This window comes from Eublepharis macularius, chromosome 9 (genome assembly GCF_028583425.1).
Source record: "Eublepharis macularius isolate TG4126 chromosome 9, MPM_Emac_v1.0, whole genome shotgun sequence".
Classification (NCBI taxonomy): domain Eukaryota; kingdom Metazoa; phylum Chordata; class Lepidosauria; order Squamata; family Eublepharidae; genus Eublepharis; species Eublepharis macularius.
This window is the reverse complement of record NC_072798.1, coordinates 60,088,985-60,112,823: the sequence shown is the minus strand read 5'-3', so window position 1 is coordinate 60,112,823 and position 23,839 is coordinate 60,088,985. Positions and strand designations below refer to the sequence as shown.

Sequence of the window (23,839 nt, the reverse complement as noted above, 5' to 3'; positions counted from 1 at the left end):
TGCACTCATGCTTCTTGAATCCAACCCTATCATTTAAATCGTATGTGCACATACCTGGCAAATCCAAATGGACGGAACCCTGTTAACACACATACATAGGTGTTCAAAGACACAGGTATGTCATCCATACTTTACAGTGTTTTATCTGAATAAAGTTTTCCACATAAAGTGTGGCGCTACCCTCAGACTTTTTGGTCTTTGGAATCAGAATCTCACCTTTCCATTATAATGTCCTCAAAAAAAAAACCTCCTGGGTTTTTTTTCTTTGTATTGTACATTATTATACTAAAACTATATCAATTAGATCCTGAGTGGCCCATCATCAGAAGCAGACTTTGGAAATAGTTCTATTACAATATTACTGGAATTTAAAGTACTGCAAAGAATTATTATATGAGCGGTTTAATGAACATGGCTTAAATCACACTTATTTTTGTACAGGACAGACAAATGAAGCCATGAATGAAACAATTATTAGAACCAACACTGACGTATTTGGGGTGGATTGATGGGTCAAGGATGCTTTTTTAAAGAAAAGAGTAGCAACAAAAAAGGGCAACAAAAGAAGGGGTAAATAGACTGATCTGTATGTAGTCTTTCCTATAGAGCATTTGTTCACATCTGTTTCATTCCAGGCTTGCTTATTCAGTAGAACAGTGTTGAATGAATTTTTATAGTCTAATGAAAGAGTCCATACCTTTCCTGATCCCTCCATCAGTAGAACACGCGTAATCACCTGCTGTCAGTAGGAAACATGTTCCCCCTCTTCTGTTTTTGTCTCTGGTACTAGAGCGTCTCATCGGTGGGAGCCTTTCCACAGGTGAGAGTGGTTGCTCACTTTCTGTACTGTCTTCACCTGATAACACTGGTCAAAGTACCATGCCCATTTATATCAGATAGCTAGCGAGTAAATGAAACATCACAAAAACCTAACTACTCAAATACCACCCCTCAAAAGCTGGAAGAGTAACTACAAAAATGCAGTGAAGTTATAAATCGATAGTATGGGGGAAAGACCTTCTGATATTAATTTTCTCTATCTTTTTAGGATGCTACAAGCTTTTTTGCAAATACATTTATACTCTTTGTAACTTCCGGACTTAAAAACAAAGTTGGATTTGCCACCAGAGGCTGTGTGTGTTTTTATTTTAAATTTTTAATTAAAACAAAGTTTTTTGCTGGGAGTCTGGAATAAATTTTTAAATCCAAATTTTGCACTCACATTCAGTGTTAACAATGAATTCTTATGAAATAATGACAGCAATCTTAATACACTGACCTAACTACACTAACTCTTGAGAGATTATTATATGAGGTGGTATCAGGCCATTAAGCCACTATACACGTTGCCATGTTGTGGTAATGGTTAACACAATGTTCACCAACGTGTTATGCAGTGTAACAAGCAGCTGTTCACTTCTTTGGTTTATTCCCTAACAGCACCCACTCAACATTCACCTGGGTCTGTCTGCTCCCCCCCTCCCCAATCCCCAGCTATGGACAAAATAAGCAAGTTGAGCTGTAGTTTTTGTTATGTTAAGCTACCCTGTGGATAGACTTTTTAAAAACCCAGCTAAAATGGCAAAAATGAACAAGTCCTGGCCTAAGGTGATGAATATTTATCAAAACATCACATCCTTTTAAGTTATAAATGTCTTTTGATTAGCCTCATGATATAACAATGAGTATATCCTAACTTCTGTAACCCTATGGATCCTATAACTATTTCATTGTTACTGGATGCCTTGCACTGTCTGATTGAATTAATTTATTTTGTAATCTGCCTTGAGTTTCATTAAGAAAGACTGATTATAAGTGAAGTAAACAAATAAATAAAATAATAATTATAGGCATTTTTATATCTCAGAATTCAGAAGAGAAGTTCAAAAGAGAGCCAGTTTGGTATAGTGGTTAAGAGCATGGGACTCTAACCTGGAGAACCGTGTTTTGATTCCCCACTCCTCCACTTGAAGCCAGCTGGGTGACCTTGGGTCAGTCACAGCTTCTAGCTCTCTCAGCCCCACCCACCTTACAGGGTGTTTTGTTGTGGGGATAATAATAGCATACTTTGTAAACCGCTCTGAGTGGGTGTCATCCTGAAGGGCGGTATATAAATCGAATGTTATTATTATTATTATTATTATTATTATAATTCAAACGAGAGCCAGTTTGGTGTAGTGGTTGAGTGGCAGAACTCTAATCTGGAAAACTGTGTTTGATTCCCCACTCCTCCACCTGTAGCCAGTTAGGTAACCTTGGGTCAGTCACAGCTCTCTAGAGCTCTCTCAGCCACACCCACCTCACAGAGTGATTGTTGTAGGGATAATAACGGCACATTTTGTAAACCACTCTGAGTGGGCATTAAGTTGTTCTGAAGGGTGGTATATAAATTGAATGTTGTTGTTGTTTTAGATAATTTTATACATTTTATACATTTTTTTAAAATGGTGACTTGAATGTTAAGGCGCTGCAAAGAAAAAATATGTCTATTTATCTATTTATACAAAGTTAGCAGGCTCCACATGGTGACCTACTTCACTGCGCTTTCTCCCTTCTGGGATGGTGTAAGGAGGCCTTGAATAAACATGTGTAGTCCATTCTCTTTCCTGACATTTTTTAAATTTAGTATTTTTTTTTAAAAAACTGTGACACTTTTTCATAATAACTATTTGAGGGATTATGAAAGGAATCAGGTTTTAGCCTAATGACTGCAGTTGTAAGAAATGAAACACAAATGTCTAATTTTTAAAAGGACAGATCACTGGGTTCATAAATCTAAAAAGCAATTGACTTTTCCTCCCAGCCCCATTACTACCTCATTTTTTAAAAATAACCAAATAAACTTTCTGAATCATTGAAGATATTTGCTATTTTACATTCTGTGTACTTTGATATACTAAAGGAAATTATCACAAGACTCTAAAGACAGCAACACTCAATTAAAAGCTTATTAATTGTTTTACTTCCAGCCTATAAGCTCCTTGGGCTAAAACAGTTTGTTGTAGTTCTGACATGGAAGCAAACAATTCTGATTTTGAGAGAACAGAAATGTATGTATGTTTAGTAACATAGCTGAAAATACACCTAAAGTGCAATCCTAAGAACGCTTTCCTGTAACTAAGCCTCACTGCATAGACATTAGTAGGATTCTGACTAGACCTGCTTTGAATTGTACAGTTATTGTTCTAAACAACTGTATGCGTATATAGAGCCAAATGAAAACAAGAGATTTGTTTCCAAGTAAATGAATTTTAGTCTGAAGTTAAATCTAAGCTTATGAGCAATCAGGTGGAAAGGCTTAATATTGTGAAGAAAATATACCATAAAAGAGTATTGCCATTTTCCTTACTAATAACAAACATCAAACACAAATGCTTTGTGGTTTCAGGAGATCTGAAATTATTATGTGAAGGCATATTATCATGCTATTCCATTAAAAAGGAATGTGGTACTTAAAATTTAAATGAGTACTCTTCAGCATTATTTGTAGCATTGGATGTGGTCTAGATTAACCACTTATCTTTAAATAAACGTTTCTTGTATTTCTTCTAGTACTTCAAGTCATCAGTGTGGCACAGACAAAGCAGACAGAAGAGACAAAGATCACACAACAACAGTATGAAAGTCAACAGAGTAAAACACAGATTGTTCTGTAGTCACAAGCATGCAGAAAACAAAACCAAAATATTTGTACAAAGCAATGGGCAAAATGAGCAATAGGTACTATTGGTAAAAGTGAAGAATTGAAAAGAAAGATGGAAAATAAAAAGCTTTGCATTCACAACACACCAAGCAAACACTAAGACCAGTGATGCACAGTTCTAGGAACATCATTTTTATGCTGTAGCTACTTTGCAATCTACAAGACTTACATACACAAACATTTAGTGAGGGGAGAGGTGTGTGAACTACATCTTCTAGCTGCAGAAAGACTGAATACTTTCTGGTGCTTTGTATTGCCAAACATACCAGACATGCATTTGGGGTTGTATCCTACCTGATTTATTGTGTTCCATCAGTCGGTTATCTTTGCCCAGGCAGATTTCCCCCTGGGTGCTATTGCAGGCCATATTCAAGTCTGTCTTGCAAAATGTAGGGGAACTTGCCTGAGGTGCAGGTGGGATGTGCTTCTTTCTCTTTCTTGGCAGCTTCTGCTTTGCCATGGCCAGAGAATAGTACATTCCAAAATTGTTGACAATAACAGGCACAGGCATAGCTATGGTCAGCACCCCAGCCAAAGCACAGAGAGCACCCACTAGCATACCTGACCATGTCTTTGGATACATGTCTCCATACCCAAGAGTGGTCATAGTGACCACTGCCCACCAGAAACCAATGGGGATATTTTTAAACTCTGTATGTTCACTAGCTGATGGGTCATTGGGTTTGGCTCCTATTCGCTCCGCATAGTAGATCATGGTGGCAAATATCAATACTCCTAATGCCAAAAATATTATCAGCAGCAAAAATTCATTGGTGCTTGCTCGTAATGTGTGACCAAGCACCCTGAGGCCTACAAAATGTCGGGTGAGCTTGAAGATTCGCAGGATTCTCACAAACCTCACCACCCTGAGGAAACCAAGCACATCTTTAGCAGCTTTAGAAGAGAGCCCACTGAGGCCCACTTCTAGATAGAAGGGCAAGATTGCCACAAAGTCAATGATATTCAAGAGGTTTTTGATGAATTCAATTTTGTTAGGTGAAAACACAACACGGACTAAAAATTCAAACGTAAACCACACCACACAGACTCCTTCAACATATGTCAGAGCAGGATCTGTTTCAATTTCATACTGCAGAACCACCTCAGTGCCGTTGATAGTGGGGTCTGTTTTATTTATGATGGTATTGAATGCTTCATGGGTTTCCAAGCAAAAGGTTGTGATCGAAAGGAGGATGAAGAATAAAGAGGCAAAAGCAATGAACTGCAAGGAAAAGAAAAGAAAAAATAATCAGGACCAGGCAGTTTTAAAAGCCACAACAATCAGCATCGCATAGTTTAAGCTATATGGTGCAGTTTACTGCAAAGATTCTCTAAGTACTCAATACTTATATGCCACTGATGCACACAACATTTTATAAAGTATTGCTTTGGATTGGTTTACATTCTCCTTATGGATGGGACTCAGATAAAGACCAGTTGTCATCAGAGTGGGACATGTCCCCATGGGCTCCATAGGGCTCAGCAATTATCCCACATGCTGTTTAATCCCATTGTAAAGCCCTTCGGGAAAAAATCACGATTTTGGAGTAGGTTGTTATCAATATGCTGATGGCCCAACTCTACATTTCTTTCTTCAAATTGCCTGGTGATGCTGCAGGGGTCTGAGCCACTGCCTGACTGTGTTTAAATGGCGAAGGATGAACAAATTGAAATGGAATCCTGACAAGACCTGAGGTAAACTGTGATGGTGTTTCTAAGGTACTCTTTCCCCTTCCTTGTAAAACTCAGTTATAACCTTTTCTGTCCTTAATACCAAAGAGGAAAACAGACTGAACACATCCAAATAAATTTTTATTTTACAATGAAAGGAAAGGAAAGTGGGGGTGTTCAGGACAAACTTAACACAAATGTAACTTACAGAGAGACTTGGATACAGTTTCTTTATAGAATACTGTGTCAGAATATTGTGATAGAGCAGAAAGAACACCAGTAACTGCCAGCTTACTTTGGATTTTAAAAGCTGTTATTTTTTTCCAAAAGATTCTTAAACTTTTAGATTATATGACTGCCTTTTAAAATCCACAGACTTCTGCCTGCCCTATAGCTGCCAAATAAGCCTGTACAATGGATGACCTAGAAGACAGAAATGTGAAAGCTGCTGTAGGGTTGGCTGCCCCACCCCCATACTTGCCTACTCCAGAGGAGGCTCCAGTAGACAGCAGCTTCTGCTAGGCCCTGCTGAGGCAGGCAGTCCAGTTAGGGAGTGTGGGGAAAGGGCAAGGGTAGAAACATGTTCAGAGCTGCACCAGCTACAGCCTTCGAGCCTGACAGGCTTGGTGTGCACCTCAGGAGAAAGGCATAGCTCAGGCCACAGACTGGACCTGAGAACAGGCCAGAGGAGGAACCCAGGAGCAGCTTGTGCAGGCCAAGTGCAGCAGCCTCTTAAAACCTCTGGGGAGGGTGGATCAGGAGAAGAGAAGACCAGCAGTCAAAGCCCCCTTGTCCCACAAGAAGGCCTTGGGTGCAGGTCAAGAGCAAAACACTCAAAACTAGGAAGTGAATTCAAACTGCCCAGAGTAACAAGCCACCACCAATCTCTCAGCTGTGAGACTGAGAAACAAAACTCCAGCTCTATTCAGTGTTAATTAAAAAGTCAATTCTGCAAGGTAAGTCATGAGCAGATTGAACTCCACAACAATTACTAGCTAGCTGGAGCTAAAACAGCCAAACCCAAATAACACCACAACAGTATAATTAATAAAGTTTATTAAAGAAAGGTCAAAATACTACAATTACAGAAGCAGTGCAAAACAAGAAAGAAAACAATAAAACTCAATAAATATCTTAAAGTGCTATGCAGGCTTTAATACTCTGACAAAGATGTTTCTTTGTCAGGCTAAAAGCACAGAGTCTAAATAGAACTTCAAAGTCCTTAAATCCAGAAGCAAGAATCCTGGACTGACATCTCTCCTGTCAGTCCAGGTCAGAGGGAAGGGAGGTGTAGCAGCAGATATCCACAGGCAGCTACAACCAGTGCAAAGGAAGGTATAGAGTAGAATGAATTCCCTTGCTTTATAGCCATGCTGCCTGCAGCTGACCTGATCCTGCTCAATCAATCAGGGGTGTTGCCTATTCCTCCACAGCTGGCATATTCTCATATCCAAGATCCCTTGCACTAATGAGATGGAATGTGAGTGCAAAACTCCATCTGGGTTCTCGGCCTTAAAACTCTCAGATCCTATTAACTTGATTCAAAATGGACTTGGCTTTCTGAGTGTAAAATTCTCCTGTGTCTGTGCTGTCAAGTTGCTGACAACAAGGCAAAAGCCCTGCAGAGGTGGCTTACCATTGCCTGCCTCTGCAAAGCAGCCTTGGCCTTCCTTGGTGGTCTCCCATCCAAATACTGACCAGGACCAACCTTACTTAGCTTCCAAAGTCTGAAAGATTAGGCTACCTCGGCTATCCTGGTCAGGGTATTCTTTTAGTCTTTCCAAATTAAAAGCAGGCTGACTACGCGGAGGGAAGAGTGCAAGAAACTGGAACATATAACAAAAACAAAAAAACATTTGCTTTTGTTCCGTAACAATCTTTAGAAGTCCATGTCATTTTATTCACAGGAAAATCTTTCTATTCACCTCAAAGCAAATATATCAGATAACAGCACAGACACAGGCTTAAACTGAACTCGATTTAATGCTTCAGTTGATACGTTCACTAAGACATAACTGTGGAACCTCCTGCCAATTCAAGGACTCCATTTTCTAGATGCCTCTGTCTGCTTCTCCTTCCGAAGTGGCAAAGTACGGTCCCCAGCTCAAGCCACTGTGTGGCAGCAGGGAGTACCGCATTCCTTTCCTTTCTGGGATCAGAAGGAATTGCTTCCATATAAGAGAATATGATTGCCCCAGCACCTCAAATGTGACACACCCAAATGAATACAGAGACACCATTACCTGGGGTCAACGAGTTGTTTATTTATATTCATATAGTTAATTATTTAAATTGCTGATCTATATCATTGCTTATTTGAACATAAGCAACCTCCTTGGGTGCCCACCAGGCAAGCCACAAGGCACCTTCCAAGTTCAAGAGATGATACTCAGCACCAAGGGTGCTCCTTCACAGCACCAGCCAGCAACATCATCACAGAATTGTGATAGCCTGTTCTGGACATGACCCCCACCACCATGATGCCTCTGGGTGTTTGCTGATTAATCCTACCTGAGCAGCCCACTTTATTCCTGCCACACAAGGGAGTTAACCTAGTTTTACACCCCTTGCTCCACCTGCTGACTACTAAGTCATGCATGCTCTCATGAAGATCAGCCAGATAGAGGTTGTGCCTTTCCTTGGAGAGGTGTACCCCATCACTCCAACATAGGTATGGCCTATTATGTCGGATCCCCAGGTGGTGGGGGGGGGTAACAGTCCCCTCCCCATAGCCAAGACCTCCTTGCTGATTGCACAATTGGCATTCCACCTGGACTTTTCAATGCCTGCAGGTTTGGCTGTTCTCCAGACCCTTCTCTGCAGGAATTCCATCCAAACCAGCAACAGGCTAGGGTTAAATCCCTGATCCCCTTCAAATCCCTCAAGACTCTAATTATAAGTACAACACCTTTTGTCTGCACCAAGTCATTTCCCCCTAAATGAATGACCAGAACTTCAGGAGGACTGCCCTCCCTCATAACTTGGTGGAGAGAGGACAGGAGCAGGCCCCACACAACATCCTGCACTTGCCACACCAACTGATGCATGCAAGGGAAAGAAGGCCCAGCTGAGTCCCTTCAGTGCTGACTTTGAACCTTCTTTTTTGACCAGAAGACAATTGAGTGGCTACTCCACCAATGTTGCCTCATGCTACATCTGGGTTAAGGTGGGTTGAGGCAAACTGGTCCTACGGCCCATAAGGCCATGGACCCCACCTCTTCAATTTTCCCACTTTAGAAATAGGTTTCTCATTCTAGAATATAGATTCTTAGAGAAAATATTATTTTGTTATTTATGCAAATCTTGTAGTGGATTTTTGTAGCAGTATAAAGTTTCTTCTGTAGCAGTATAAAGTTCTTAAGGCTAACAGTATGTTAGCAAATTGCTCAACAGTGAATTCTAGCACTGATTTTATATTACATTTAAGCAGATGTATATTTATTCTTTTAAAACATTCTGTAGCTGTCCTTCCTGTTTTAAAGGTTCAGGGGAGAGGTATATAGTCCTCTGCAAAAAGCAAATTAATTCCTCCAAAGCTTGGATAATAATTTTGGGTTTTTTTACCTTAAATCCAATTCTGACATTTGAACCCTGCTACACTTCTAGTGATATTATTAGGAATGCAGCAGGATTCAGCTCCCTCCAAACATCCCTTTCACCTGCTCCCCACCCCCTTTACTTGCCTCTAGAGACTTCCCTTCAGCCTGGCACCCTAGAATGCTGTTATAAGTGCCCAAGTCTTCAGCAGGAATGCCAGGTACTGAACACTACATTTCTCAAGGTTCCTGCGACCCTGCCATAGCAGAAAAGAAGGTCTCCAGAGAGACCACCATCTGCTGCTACATCCGTAAATGGAAAGAGGGAGGTTTTTCTAGTTTAAATAGAATTCTGAGCTGTAAAAGAACTTCCTGAGGTTGTAATGCCGCCACTGAATTGAAGCAGAGCATTAAGATGAGCCTAATAATTACCAGCTCTGGCAGTATCAGTAATCTCACATGCAGAGATATATTTAGTACATATTTAGTAAATTTACTACAGAGCTAGATCATTTTCTTAAATGAAGAAAGTTGCCTTAAATGAAGAAGCATAGATTAAAGTGGGGACAGTGAAATTCACTAACCTGCTTGAGATATACAAACCTATTTATTTACTGCTATTTGTTTTACCTGTATCTCTATAGAGAGACATGTTCTGCAAAAGCTCCAGCTGTCTGAAACTTATCCCCAACACTATCCTAGATGAGGACAACAATCCTGCTCTTCTTTCTTCTGGATAAGCAGCCGTCAGCAGAGCTCTCAGCAGTATCTCAGTGCCTAGATGCGATAGTTGATGGGTTAAGGAGGAGCTGGCTGAAGATGAATCCATCTAAGATGGAGGTCATGTAGCTGGAAGAGATTGAGATGCTAATGGTGTCCAGCTGATGGCTATAGGCTCTGTAAAGACCCTTAGGGGTATGGTTGGATTTTGCGCTATCATTGGATAAACAAGTGTTTATAGTAGTGTGGTGGGCATTTTTTCACTTGCGCCAGGCCTGTCAGCTGGCTCCTTATCTATCCAGGACTGATCTTGCCACAGTGATCCATGCAATGGATACTTCCAGATTGGACTATGGTAATTCACACTATGTAGGGCTACCCTGGAAAATGCTTTGGAAGTGATCTAGAATGTGGCTGCCAGGTTGTCAACCAGAACACCATGGTAAGCTCGTATTACTCTAATTTTTTGGCTGCTGCACTGGCTACCAATTAGTCGCTCAATGTGTTGGTGCTAACTTTTAAAGCTCTTCATACCTATGGGAACGTGTCTCGCATTATTACCCCCTACGCCCCCTTCAGTCATCTTCTCGGAGCCCATTGCAGGTGCCCGGCCACAGGACAGCTTGGTTAGCTGTCATGAGGGAAAAGGATTTATCAGCTGCAGCCCCTACCCTGTGGAATGCATTGTCTGGTGACACTTGGGCCCTGCTGGATTTGTTGAGTTTCCACAGGGCATGCAAGGCTGAATTGTTTACATTGGCTGTTTGAGATTAACCAGATATTTGGGGGCTGGACCTGACTAGGGGTGTGCACCAGAACAAAATTCAGGTGACCAGGATCCAGATTTCACACTTAAAAAACCCAGGGATTACATGATCCAGAGAATCTCAGATTTAATTTACCATTATTCCCCATCGGGGAACATATCCGGGAAGATGAGGGCACATTTTAAAAGCTAATTTCACCAAATTTGGAGAGAACTTTTTCCTGACTGTCCCCTAACGACCCCCAAAATTCCAGGAGGATTGGACCCCAGGGTCCAATTTTATGGGCCCCTGAAGAAGCTGTCTCCAGCCACTTTCCATTGTTTCTAATGGAGGAAAAATTTCCAAGCCCTTAAAACTCCACAGCTCCCCCCACCTTACTTGGGATTCTCCGATTCAACATAACTCTCTTGCAAGCTTATTGTTGTCAAATCAGAAAGTCCCAGTGTCAAACCAGAGAATCCCACAGAGAATCCCTTTACTGAAGCAAGGGGAGAACTAAGTCAAGCCACAGAGTTTAAAATGCAGTCACCACTGGCAGTTTGAAGGGGATTTTTTGGAGCTTAGGTGGGGACGGGGTAGAATGGAATGGGGTCCACTCTGCCTGCTGCCTCCTCCCCTGCCCTGCATATGAGGGGCAACTAAAGAAATCTAATAAATGAAATAAAAATAAATCCTGGAATCTGCACGTAACATGTTACAGATATGGCTGGGTAAGAAAGAGGTACAAGAAGGGGGCTGTAGCCCATAAGCAAAAAGGCAAGATGAGATTTTCTGGGTCTCATGAGTGTTAAGGGAAGGAGGAGGGGGGTCTGCAGCAGATGCAACAGGGTTTTTAAATCCCCATTGTCAAGAGCCAAGAAGAATTGCCTTCCAGAGCACCTAGTAAGAGAGGCAGAGGAGCTAGGGGACAATTAGGTAATCTGAACTGATTCCCCTACCCCGACACACACACTAAGCCAGAAGGCAAGAAAAGTACAAGGCAAAGTATGAGCAAGAGGGTTGGACAGGAGCTACAGGGGCAACTTGGAGGGGACTTGTTCCCCTTTACACCACCATAGCAACTTTGTTTTTCATGCAAGGACAAACTCAAGAATTACCTACATCCAAGTTAAACTCCAACCAGAAAGGGTGAAAATAGAAATTGAAGATTATTCTTGTTTTTAAAGGCTAGGAAAATAAACAGCTAATTTACAGATGCAAATTATATGAATTATATAAATAATTAGACTACACAGGAGGCATAGTATCATTGGTATTTCTAGGTATTATCTTAAAAGACAGCACTTACTTCTATATCTTTAAACACATTTTTGGTGCTTAATTTTAATTACTTCAGTGTACATATCTAAAATTTGTTTACTCAAGCTGTTATGACAAAGGCCATGGAGTAATGGATAATCAGCATAAATTCCACAAAACATTATTAATAATTACATTAAAACTGTGACTCTAAATTTGCCCAGAGCATGCCTAATATTAATAGCCATATAGCTCAATCAAGTAATAAAAGCTACAAATCCAGAACTTCCTTAGCAAATGTTTAAAAAGGAAATCAACACCCAAGGGCATTTCATGATTCCCCAAATGCTCATCCAAGGGTTTTGAGAGTTTAAATGCAAAGTGCCTCTGAATCTGTAAAAAAACCTCAAACTATTGTACTCAAGTATTGAAGAGCACAGAATTAATCAAGGCAGAGAAATTATAGAAATTAAGTCTTAAGTAAACTGCCAAAGGTACAGGATAGGAACTTCACAGCGATGTTGGGATAAAGAAAACATATTGAAAATTAATGATGGTTGTTGTGGGTTTTCCGGGCTGTATTGCCGTGGTCTTGGCATTGTAGTTCCTGACGTTTCGCCAGCAGCTGTGGCTGGCATCTTCAGAGGTGTAGCACCAAAAGACAGAGATCTCTCAGTGTCACAGTGTGGAAAAGATGTAGGTCATTTGTATCTACTCAGGAGGGGTGGGGTTGAGCTGAGTCATCCTGTAAGAGTTTCCCAGGGTGTGGAATGCTAATGGCGGGAGGCTTCACTGTATCCTGAGGAGGTTCATCAACAAAATCAGTTCTCTGAAACTCAATCCACAAGACATACTTGTCAGTTTTGATGTTGTATCCCTGTTTACCAAGGTTCCAGTAAAAGACACTATTGCACTTATTAATCAGATTTTCCCAGAGGATGTAACAGCCTTATTCCACCATTGCCTGACAACCAGTTACTTCCAATGGGACAACGAATTCTACGAACAGATGGATGGGGTGGCCATGGGGAGCCCACTCAGCCCAGTTATAGCAAACTTCTACATGGAACATTTTGAAAAAACAGCTCTAGAATCAGCACCCCACAAACCTAGTGTATGGTTCCGGTTTGTGGATGATACATTTATCATTTGGAGCCATGGGGAGGAAGAATTGATGGGGTTTTTGAATCATCTCAACAACATCCACCTGAACATACAATTCACCATGGAGAAAGAAATCGAGGGAAAACTCCCATTCCTGGATACCTGGGTCATCCGCAAAGCAAACTTTCAGTTAGGTCACAAGGTCTACAGGAAACCAACTCACACTGATCGGTACCTACACAAAAACTCCAATCACCATCCCCGACAGAAAAGAGGCATAATGAAAACATTAGTGGATCGTGCAAGACGGATATGTGAGCCGCACTTTCTCAATGAGGAAATTAATCATCTAAACCACGCACTTCAGGCAAATGGCTACTCCAGAAATGAAATCCGAAGAGCAATCAAACCCAGGATGAATCAAACAACCAAAGAAAAACAGTCTCCCACAGGAAAAGTGTTTCTGCCATATATCAAAGGAATTACTGATCAGATGGGAAAGCTTATGAAAAAGCATAACCTTCAAGCAGTATTCAGACCCACCCGAAAAATACAACAGATGCTACGATCAGCAAAAGACAGTAGAGACCCCCTAACCTCTGCAGGAGTATACCGTATACCCTGCAGCTGTGGACAAGTTTACATCGGGACCACAAAGCGTAGCATCCAGACAAGAATAAAAGAACATGAAAGACACTGCAGACTTGGACAACCTGAAAAATCAGCAGTGGCTGAACATAGCCTAACTCAAACAGGGCACAGTATCTTATTCCAGGACACCAAAATACTGGACAACACTTCCAACTACTTTGTCAGACTGCACAGGGAAGCCATTGAAATTCACAAGCATAAGCAAAACTTCAACAGGAAAGAAGAAAACTTAAGAATGAACCGAGCATGGTTGCCAGTTCTGAAAAACACCAGGCTAACAAAACATTCTATCCCTGACAATAGCCCTGCAGAGAAGATTAGCACATCAAGTACCAATCCATATGCAAAAGAACCTCCTCAGGATACAGTGAAGCCTCCCGCCATTAGCATTCCACACCCTGGGAAACTCTTACAGGATGACTCAGCTCAACCCCACCCCTCCTGAGTAGATACAAATGACCTACATCTTTTCCACACTGTGACACTGAGAGATCTCTGTCTTTTGGTGCTACACCTCTGAAGATGCCAGCCACAGCTGCTGGCGAAACGTCAGGAACTACAATGCCAAGACCACGGCAATACAGCCCGGAAAACCCACAACAACCATCGTTCTCCGGCCGTGAAAGCCTTCGACAATATATTGAAAAATACTTTTATTTGTGATGAGTTTTTCTCTTCTAAAATAATACCTTGGCAGAACAACTAACTAGAAAACTATGCATATTTAAGTACAGTGAAGTGCTTTTTTATTTTAAAGAATATTCATCAAGCAATCAAATTCCACTTAGGTTGCTGAACTGAATTGCAAGTAAACATGCCATTTTATGTCATATATGTCAAAATGGACTAAACTTGGGGACTTAAAGTGGAAAAAATTGGAAACTTCTACAAATTACTACCCAGTCCTATGGTTTCACTACTAGAAATATGGGTTGGAAAATTTTCCATTTCTAAACATTATTTGCTTTAGAAAATTAACAATAAATGGATGTCATTGCCAATACAATATTAGGCAACCATGGCCATTTAAAACATGTAGTCAACATTTTTCAAGTGATTATCCCTAGGAACTGTGTGAGAGATAACACATATGGTTTACTTATTTGTTAACATGGAGGAAGAATTAAACCACAACGCACATAATCATTTTTTTTTAAAAAAACCTACTAGTTATTAATTCACCACACGGGTTATGTATGTCAAATCAAAATGAAAGCTGAAATTCTTATTTTTGTCTCCTCTCACATGGTAGAAGGGATATTCTAATCATCAACCTGACATGGAACTAACACATAATGCAAGTGATGCTACAAAGAGCGACAGCAAAAATGAAGTGCCTCACCAACTGCCAAAGAAGACAGTTAAATTCTGCTGAAAAGATTAGTGGGCAACCACTTCCACAGCTCATCATGTGCTCTGCTTTTGGTGTGCTAAAAGTAGTATGCCAATACTTTTCAGTGACACCATTTTTTCTTAAATGTAAACAAGGTAAGGTAAGTAAATCCTATATTATGTTTAAACTGTATACTACTAAAATAAAACTAAATTTCCTCTAAAGCGTTGAATTTGTTTGAATACAACATTTAGTCCACACTTGGCTTATAATTTTTTCTAACCATTATTTAAATTCAAACATTTGATGAGTCTGGGGCATAAAATCAACAGGAATACTTAATTATTTTAAACTGAATACAAGTCAAAATAAACATGTGTCCAGGGGCAGCTACAGATTGCCTCCCCCCAGCCCTGGGGGTTCCCTGGGGTCCCCAATTTACTCCTGAGTCCTGGAGGAGAAAGCTCTGCCTCACTCAACCCACCACCACAGTCCCCGAGAAGGTTGGCAGCCACACCTTCACCAACAGTCCTGGTGCCTGACCCCAGGATGACATAAATGACAAGCCTCATCATGAAGCAGCCTCATGGCTGACTATCTTGTATCTTGGTTTGTTACTCATTAAGTTGAGTGTTTACTCTGTGGTTTAAAGAGGTGTGATTTGTTGAAGCTAGCCCTTGCACTTTAGAATTCAGAATCGACTAAGCACTTTTGCACCTTGTATATTGTTCTTGTATGATGCTGCTAGCTGCTTCACATACCGCACCTTCTATGTATTGACTGTTGCCAGCTGTATAACCATTTAGAGTTTGTTTTGAATTGACTTTGACTCTTGTATAAAGACGGCTTGATATTTTGTTACATTGTATCTTTAATTAGTATAGTAAGTAAGTCATGGTTTACTCTTGCTTCGGATACACTTCTCCCATGACTCTCTCTGTATTGGGGGTGCGGAAATGAAAGCGGCAAAAAAAGTTACTTCTCGGCAACCATTGTATCAGCTAGTTCATGGCCATCCCAATTGTTCAGGGTATCCAGACATCTTCTAACCCCTAAATCTGAACCTTTACAGACCCAAGAACAGACAATTTGCTGTGAGGCCTTTGCTCAGTTTTTTGCTGATAAAATAATACAAACACACTCTGATCTAGATGCTAGCTGCAATACAAATGAGATAGAAGAAATGCTTAATACACTATCTGGCCTATATTTGGACTGCTTTGAACCAATTACAATGACAGACCTTAACAGGATCCTGGCATCTATGAAAGCCACTACTTGTGCACTTGATCCTTGCCCATCTTGGCTGTTAAAATCAAGTAAAGATCACATAAGTGAACCACTGATATCTGTTGTAAATCAGTCACTAACTCAGGGCACCTTCCCATGCTGCTCAAACAGGCAGTTATCCATCCGCTAATTAAAAAGCCATCTCTAGATAAAGCTGATGTGGCCAATTATCATCCAGTCTCTAATCTGCTCTTTCTGGGCAAAGTGACCGAGAGAGCAGTAGCTGATCAACTCCAGATCTTCTTGGAAAACTCTAGTGCTCTAGACCCTTTCCAGTCTGAATTCAGACCAGGGCATGGGACAGAGACAGCACTAGTAGCGTTAGTGGATTATCTCCATCCAGGGGTCATTTAGCAGAAAAAGAGCTGCACGAACTCATTAGCATAACTCATTAGCATATGCCACACCCCTTGCCATCACCAGAAGTGTGTCATTAGCATAATTGATTTGCATATGCCACACCCCCTGACATCACCTATCCTGGCTGTTATGGACCCAATCCTGGCCATTCCAGGCCGAAATTGAGCCTAAAATGGCAAAAAGGGGCTGAAAATGGCCAAAAAGGGGCCCAAATGGTCAGGATTAGGTTGCTGCTGAGCGGGAGAGTGATCCACCACCCGTCAGAGGCGCAATCTGGGCTGTTTTAGCCCCAATCCAGGCCAAAACTGGCCCCAAATGGCCAAAAATCAAGTGGGCAGGGCCACCTGACACGTGACCTCTTGGGAGAACTGCTGGAACTGCGTTCCTGCGCGTTCCCCCTCAAAATGAGCCCTGTATCCATCTAAATATAGACAAAGGTCATGCCTCCTTATTGTTCCTCCTGGATCTGTCTGCAGCCTTTGACCGTGCCATCCTGTGGAGGTATTTAGAAACAGCAGTGGGCATCAAAGGATCTGCCTTGGACTGGTTTAAATAGTTTCTCATGGAACGGACTCAAAGGGTTGCCATCGGAGATCAGCTATCTCCAGAATGGGAATTATCTTGTGGGGTTCCTCAGGTCACTATCTTATCTCCCATGTTATTTAACCTCTACGTAAAACCTTTAGGAGAACTCATTCGCAGCTATGGAGTTGGATGTCATCAATATGCAGATGATACCCAATGCTATATCTCACTATCCAGGTCCCCACAGGATGCAGGATGCAAATCTTAGATCGTTGCCTGACAGCCGTAGTAAAATGGCTGAAAAATAACAAATTAAAACTGAAGTGATGCTTGTTGGGAAGTCAGAGATCTTGAAAAACATTGTACTCCCCACTTTCAATGGAGCTTGTTTGACCCTTGCAGACTTGGTTAAGAGCCTAGGGGTTATACTAGGTCCAGCACTACTACTAGAAAAACAAGTTAAGCTAGCTGCAAAAAATGCTTACTACAATCTCACTCTAGCCTGGAAAATGGCTTCTTATCTCAACACAGCTGACCTGGCCACCTGGATCCATGCTATGGTAACATCAAAACTTGACTATTGTAATGCAGTGGTCTCCCATCTAAGTTAACTAGGAAGCTCCAATTGGTGCAAAATGCTGTGGCTCGACTATTATCAGGAGCGAGCAGGAGCTTGAACATCACTCCCATCCTACAGTCACCCCATTGGCTACCTATCAGTTACCATGCTCAGTTCAAGAATATGGTTATTACATACAAAGCCCTTCATGGCCTCAGTCCAGCATACCTACAGGACCGCCTCTCTCCCTATGTCCCTCCACGGCAGCTTCGCTCATCTGAACAGGGTCACTTGCAGGTGCCAGCCTGCACATGGGCGAAATCAATAGCAGCCCGTACATGGGCTTTCTCTGTGGTGGCCCCTAGCCTATGCAACGGCCTGCCTGAGGAGGTCAGGAGAGCCCCCACCCTCCTGGCTTTCCGCAAACAATGCAAAACTGAATTATTCAAAAAGGCATTTTTTCTTAGCTAAGCGGGTGGTATTATAGGAAAGGGATCCAGATTTTTGCTAATGAGTTAGAAACCATAGAGTTCATCATTATGTTGCCTTACATATTATCTGTTGCTTTAAATATGTACTCCTATATCCTTCCTGTGCTTTATGTTGTTCAATGTAAGTCCTAGAATTGATTATGTTCTGTTTCAACAATTCCTCAACCCCATACTGGATCCTTGCTAATACTATATCTTTGTAAGCATATATTCTTTTACCCCATGACATTGTTTATGGAAATGTTCTTGAAACTGTATTCATTTACCCTATGACTTTGTTTATGGAAATGTTCTTGACACTGTATGGAAATGCCTGCCCTTGTCCTTGCCACTAATTGTACCAATCTCACACTATGTAATCTGCCTTGAGTCTCAGTGAGCGCTGTTCTAATCATAAAAGCAAGACTCCTCTGCAGCTTAGTGGGTAAGAGGTCTGTATGTAGGACTCTTAGGTGACAATCCCCTAGAACATCAGGATCTGAGTCAGTGGCACCTTTTAAAAAAACAAGTTTTTCAGAATGTAAGCTTTTGTGAGACAGAGCTCCCTTCTTCAGACACCCTTCAGATATCCTTCAGCTCCCTTCAGACTCCAAGGGAGCTTTGACTCAGGAAAGCTTACACTTTGAAAATCTTGTTGGTCTCCAAGGTGCCACTGGACTCAAATCCAGCTGTTCTACTGCAGAGCAACACAGCTACCCACCTAAACAGTCTCCTAGAACAAAGGCTTAAGTGTTATTGCTGTGCCAATGATCCACAATTACTATATATTATATAATTACACACAATGGAGTCTTGTTGTTTGTGCAAAACTAGTGATATGGTCCGCGTCGGCCCTTGAGGCCTATACTACGTCACGACCCTTTCCTTCATTCCATCACTTGCTAGGATTCCAGTAACACTCCACAGGACTGAAGGACATTATGTGGAATAATACAGGCTCAGACCACAAGAAATCTAGTTTTAATCCCAGGAATAACAGCTACAAAGCACACACATATTTGAAACAGAGCAGTAAAAGAACCTGTTTCTGGCACCTGGACCATTTTCTTCATTCAGATAAAAGCATTAAGCATTCATTCCCTATAGCGCCTTTCAGTTTGCCCCCACCCCCTTCTTCTCATTCAGTCATGCTTGCCTCCTGTTAACTGGGTATTTGCTAGGGGCTTCAAGTTATTTTACCACCACACACCTTCTATCAGTCATCCCTCCCCACTATTTAGTAGTAATATTTTTCTGTGAGGCAAAGGTTACAAGTGGATTAGCCCTTAGAATCTTTCTAATTTTAAATTATGCATTGATGTTGTTCCAGTAAACATAGTGAGGCAAATTTCATTTTCATTGTTGCAACATGAAATGTGGGCATACAATTTCTCTTCTTCAGAGGACAGTAACACTGTATTATTTTTATACCAGTAAAAAATAAGCCTCATGTGCCAAAGAAAACTTATTTTAAAAAAGTTTTATCTTGCCTTTTGACCACTGTTGCCCAAAAAGGATTAGAATATATTATTTAAAACAAAACAAAAGCATATAACATTCAGGAAAGCACTGCAGTACAAAATGAAATCACAAAACATGTTAAACAACCAATTAACAGTGAAAACTTTTTTAAAAAATCTAAAAACTCAGAGAGCCAGACACCATGGACTGATTCCATTAATACAGGTGCCTTACTTAGGTACAAGGCGGCTTCTGCTGATGCAAGCATCTGAGGAAGGCCTTTACACTGGAGGAAATCATTGCCATTAGGAGTGCCATCCTGCTCCCCCCAGCCCTTGCCTCTCTGCCTCCACTCACTTGCCAGCAGAAGGGAAGTCAACTAGAGGGCAGGCACTTGTGTGCTGTCCTGTGGTGCCAGAAAATGATGTTATTTGCCAGTGCCACAGAAAAGTTATGGGTTGCTCTGGGGGGGGGGGGTATTAATTAAAAATTGCCCACCAAACTTAGGGTTTGAGGCTAATTTCAATAAATCACACACACACAGCACAATGCACAGCTTCCCTGTTGTTCTGGAAAATGACAGGGGGAGTGTGAGAGCATGCCTGGGGGGTGCCCCCACTGCCCCCACCCTACCATCCCCCTGCATCCTGGTTTGGACTGAAGGACACAGCATCCCTAACTGCTTTTAGTAGGAAAGATCTGTGGGATCCAACCCAATAATTGGATCTTACAGCAGCATTTGACACGGTCAGTCATGATCCCCACCACCTTGCCAATGTGGGGATACGAGGAAAGCCTTGCAGTGGCTTGTCTCTTTTCTCCATGGTCGGGGATAGAGGGTGGTGTTAGGGGAGAAGCTGTCATCACGCTACCCATTGGTGTGCAGTGTTCCACAAGGGGCGATACTCTATTCAATGTTATTTAACATCTATATGCGTCCCATCGTCCAGTTGGTACAAAGGTTCAGACTGGGATTTCATCAGTATGTGGATGACACACAGTTGTATCTGCTGATGGCTGGCTGGCTCAGCTCCACCCCAAATGCTCTGGCTGGAGCTTTAGAGGCTGTGACTGGATAGCGGAAACAGAGTCGGCAAAATTTAACCTCATGAAGACAGAGGTCCTTCACTTGGGTCATGGGTTGTCAGTGCCAAGAATCCAGCTCCCAGCGCTTGATGGGGCGCCATTGGCTCCCATTCCAACAGTGAGGAGTTTGGGAGTGATCTTGGATGCTATTGTATCAATGGAGGCCCAGATTACTGTGGTGGCCAGATCTGTCTTTTTTCATCTGAGGCAGGCTAGGCAGCTGGTCCCTTGCCTTTCAACTCATGACCTAACAACAGTGATACAAGCAACAGTCACCTCCAGAATAGATTACTGCAACTCGCTCTATGCAGGGCTTCCCTAGAGTCTGATACTAGAGTTGCAACGGGTCCAGAATGCGACTGCATGCATCCTTATGAAGACACCATATAGGGCACACATAACACCTGTGTTGCACCAGCTGCACTGGCACTCCATGAAGTTCTGGATCAGGTTCAAGGTGTTGGTGCTAACCTATAAAGCCCTTAATGGACTGAGAACAGCATACCTGCAGGACTGCCTCTCACCATATGTTCACCGGAGGGTACTCAGATCGAGTGATAAACAGCTGTTTGTGGGACCTGGCCCCAAGGATGCCCACCTGGCCTCAACTAGAGCCTGGCACCTACCTGGTGGAACTCTCTGTCAGTGGAAACCAGGGCCCGGCAGGATTTGCTATCTTTCCACCAGGCCTGCAAGACATCCACCAGGCATATGGTTGAAGTTGGGGTTGAGTGGAGATTCCTTGTTCAGCCATTTTTAGCCAGCCTCTTGTTTAGAGGCGAATCCACCCCCCTTCTCCCGATTGTCTTCCAACCCTCCCAACAGGTATACCATTACCCATCCCATGGGATTTATGGGATTTATCTGATTGGACTCAGCATATGGGCCGCAGGAAAAGTTGTTGCCTCTTGCACTGATTTGTATGATTTTATGTGTTAATATAACGCAATGTATGTTTTTAATGCAATTTATATATAACTAGCTCGATACCCGTGCTTCGCTACAGTATTTAACTACTTTAAATCCAGTTATAATACTTATGGGTATAGCAACTGCATACTGTTTAGAATGTGGGGAGTGAGGATCAATCAGGTCACATATGCAAATGACCTTCGTGTTCCAACTGTTGGGGGGGGGGGGTGAGGTGTGGAATTCTGTGAGCCCCAATCGGCCCGCATATGACCTTGAAAGGCTGGCCCAATCAGGGAAAAGTGGCCAAGCTGGCAGTGGGCAGGAGCGCAAGCAGGCAGCAGCCTGTTAACCACACAGGGAAGCTTTGGGAAAACATATTTTATCTCTTTTTACCTCCTTAGTGAGTGTTTACATCATGAAAGGAATGTTCTCCCCAAATTTCATGTTTCCATGTCCAGGAGTTTGGGCTAGGCATTGATGAGTTAGTCAGGACACTTGGCTTTATATAGAGAGATGGATTTTAATGTGTCTGATTGTTGTTTGATGCTCAGAGCCTGCATGTGGGTAGATCAGGGTACAAATGCAATAAATAAATAAATAAAATAAAAATAAATAGTTATTTTTTCAACCAATGTCTACAGAAGATAAAGTGGGACCTGATGAATGTGTCTGAGACAGAAATTCCATTAACAAGAAGCCATCCCTAGATAACCAGGTACCTTACTTGGTGGGGGGAAAGCCTCAACAGGAAAACTTGATAAATTCACATGGAGCCAGCCTTCCTTCAATTAGCCTTCAAGTATCATGTTATAGCCTGTTGAGAAAAACTATTACATCTTTCTACCGCCATTGCTCTGTACAAAAAAACCCACGGCAGTTAATAGGAGGGCAGAAGAAATACCATTATCTGCTCCAAAATGGAAAACATGGAAGTGTAAAGCAAGTTGTTGCCCTTACGGAATCACAGGATTGGATGCCACATAGAGAGTTGTGTAATGGCAAACCTGAATATATGTGCTAGCATAGTGAACTTCTAGTTATATCTGTTGTCCTTGTAAAAGAAGTTCACAGGAGGATACTATATATCACCATAACAAAACAAAGTGACTGAGCTTCCTGTTCCATGGTAAAGAAGTCCATAGCAATGATACGTTCCTAATTTTGGAGTGAGGTGGTCGATAACCTTGAAATCTTATCCAAATCAAGCTACATTCTTGGCATGAGAACAAAGGAAAGGGTAAGGAGCAAAAGATTTAAGCACACATCAGCTGTATTTAACTCTTTCATTTTGATATCATATTAGATGTTATGCTAACAAAATATTTAAATCTTTATTTAAATCTTGCTTCTTAGGGCTCATTCTCTGCATTCTGCCACTGCAGTCTGGGCTGACCTCCTGCCACACATCCATTTGCTGAGGTGGTCTAGATCATGACACCATCACACACACACAAGGCATGGATGTGCTTTCTCTCCTCCTTCCATGGTAAAGATATGGGTATCCTGATTTTTTTGTCCTATGGAAAAGAAAGAAGCTTCTGGGTATGAGTTTGGGCAGATAATAGCAGGCACTATACTGCATTCTGCTTGCAGAAATTAATATTAAAAGGGCACACACATATACACACACTGCACAGACCTTTTATCCGAGGGAAGAAATATGCAGCCTTACATAATGTATAATATTGCCTAAATGCTTCTCCAAGAAATTGAGCAGTGTGAAAAAGCTGATTTGCACTGAGATATAAAGTGATGCCCAAAAGTCTGAAAAGACAAACTTAAAACCACAAGTATTATATGTGGATACTGTTAGTAAAGCTGGCCCTCATCTGCACCTGTATAGTCTCTAATGCTTAACACATCTAGTGCTGTGTTAATATAAGATCAAGTAAGAATCAGTCTTTTAATTTAATTGACCATGGCAGATAGAATGAAAATATCCACAGCATTAAAAATATAGGATTTTTAATAAAAAGAATACCTCTTGGTGTTTTGAAGTCAGTATTACCTTAAATTGGGATGACATATTGAAAAATGGAGGTTTTAACAAAAATGACAATAAGGAAAATGGTTTAGCGTATGTGAGTCATTGTCTTTCCAATCTTGTGTTATTCATAAAGTGGGATGCTGCTTACCATCTATTTCCATCTGTTCCTATTCTGAAGGCAGTGAGCCTTAAACATGAGTCACCCATTTTTATTTGCATAATTTAGCATCAAACTACAGGTGAAGCAGGCACAGCTGTTTCTCTATTGTTGATGTGAACCCACAAGTCATCCTCTTTGTTTGAGCTATAAAACTAGCAGAAATACAATAATTTACCATGTATATTACACAAAGAGACTAGTTTTTAACAGTAAAGTTCTCAAGCAGTTTACATACAAAAGCAAAAAAGCAGAAAAAAGACCATCCCTCTGATAGTCCCAGCAGTGGCATTTGATAGCTGGAGAAT

General features: G+C 41.6%; 1 protein-coding gene across 7 annotated transcripts in view; it reads right to left on the bottom strand.

The window, feature by feature from the left end:
* The window catches only part of KCNC2 (potassium voltage-gated channel subfamily C member 2), a 157,231-nt gene that overhangs the window by 6,915 nt on the left and 126,477 nt on the right, over positions 1-23,839 (bottom strand). For 3 of the 7 annotated variants that reach the window (XM_054988896.1, XM_054988899.1, XM_054988895.1), the window contains exons 2-3: positions 3,998-4,925; positions 698-865 (exon numbers count right to left, since the gene is read on the bottom strand). In XM_054988896.1, coding sequence (XP_054844871.1) covers positions 698-865; positions 3,998-4,925 — 1,096 coding nt within the window. Of the gene's footprint in view, positions 1-697; positions 866-2,076; positions 2,081-3,997; positions 4,926-23,839 lie in introns of all 7 variants that reach the window. The other 4 variants (XM_054988902.1, XM_054988900.1, XM_054988898.1 and 1 more) reach the window with 3 other exon arrangements.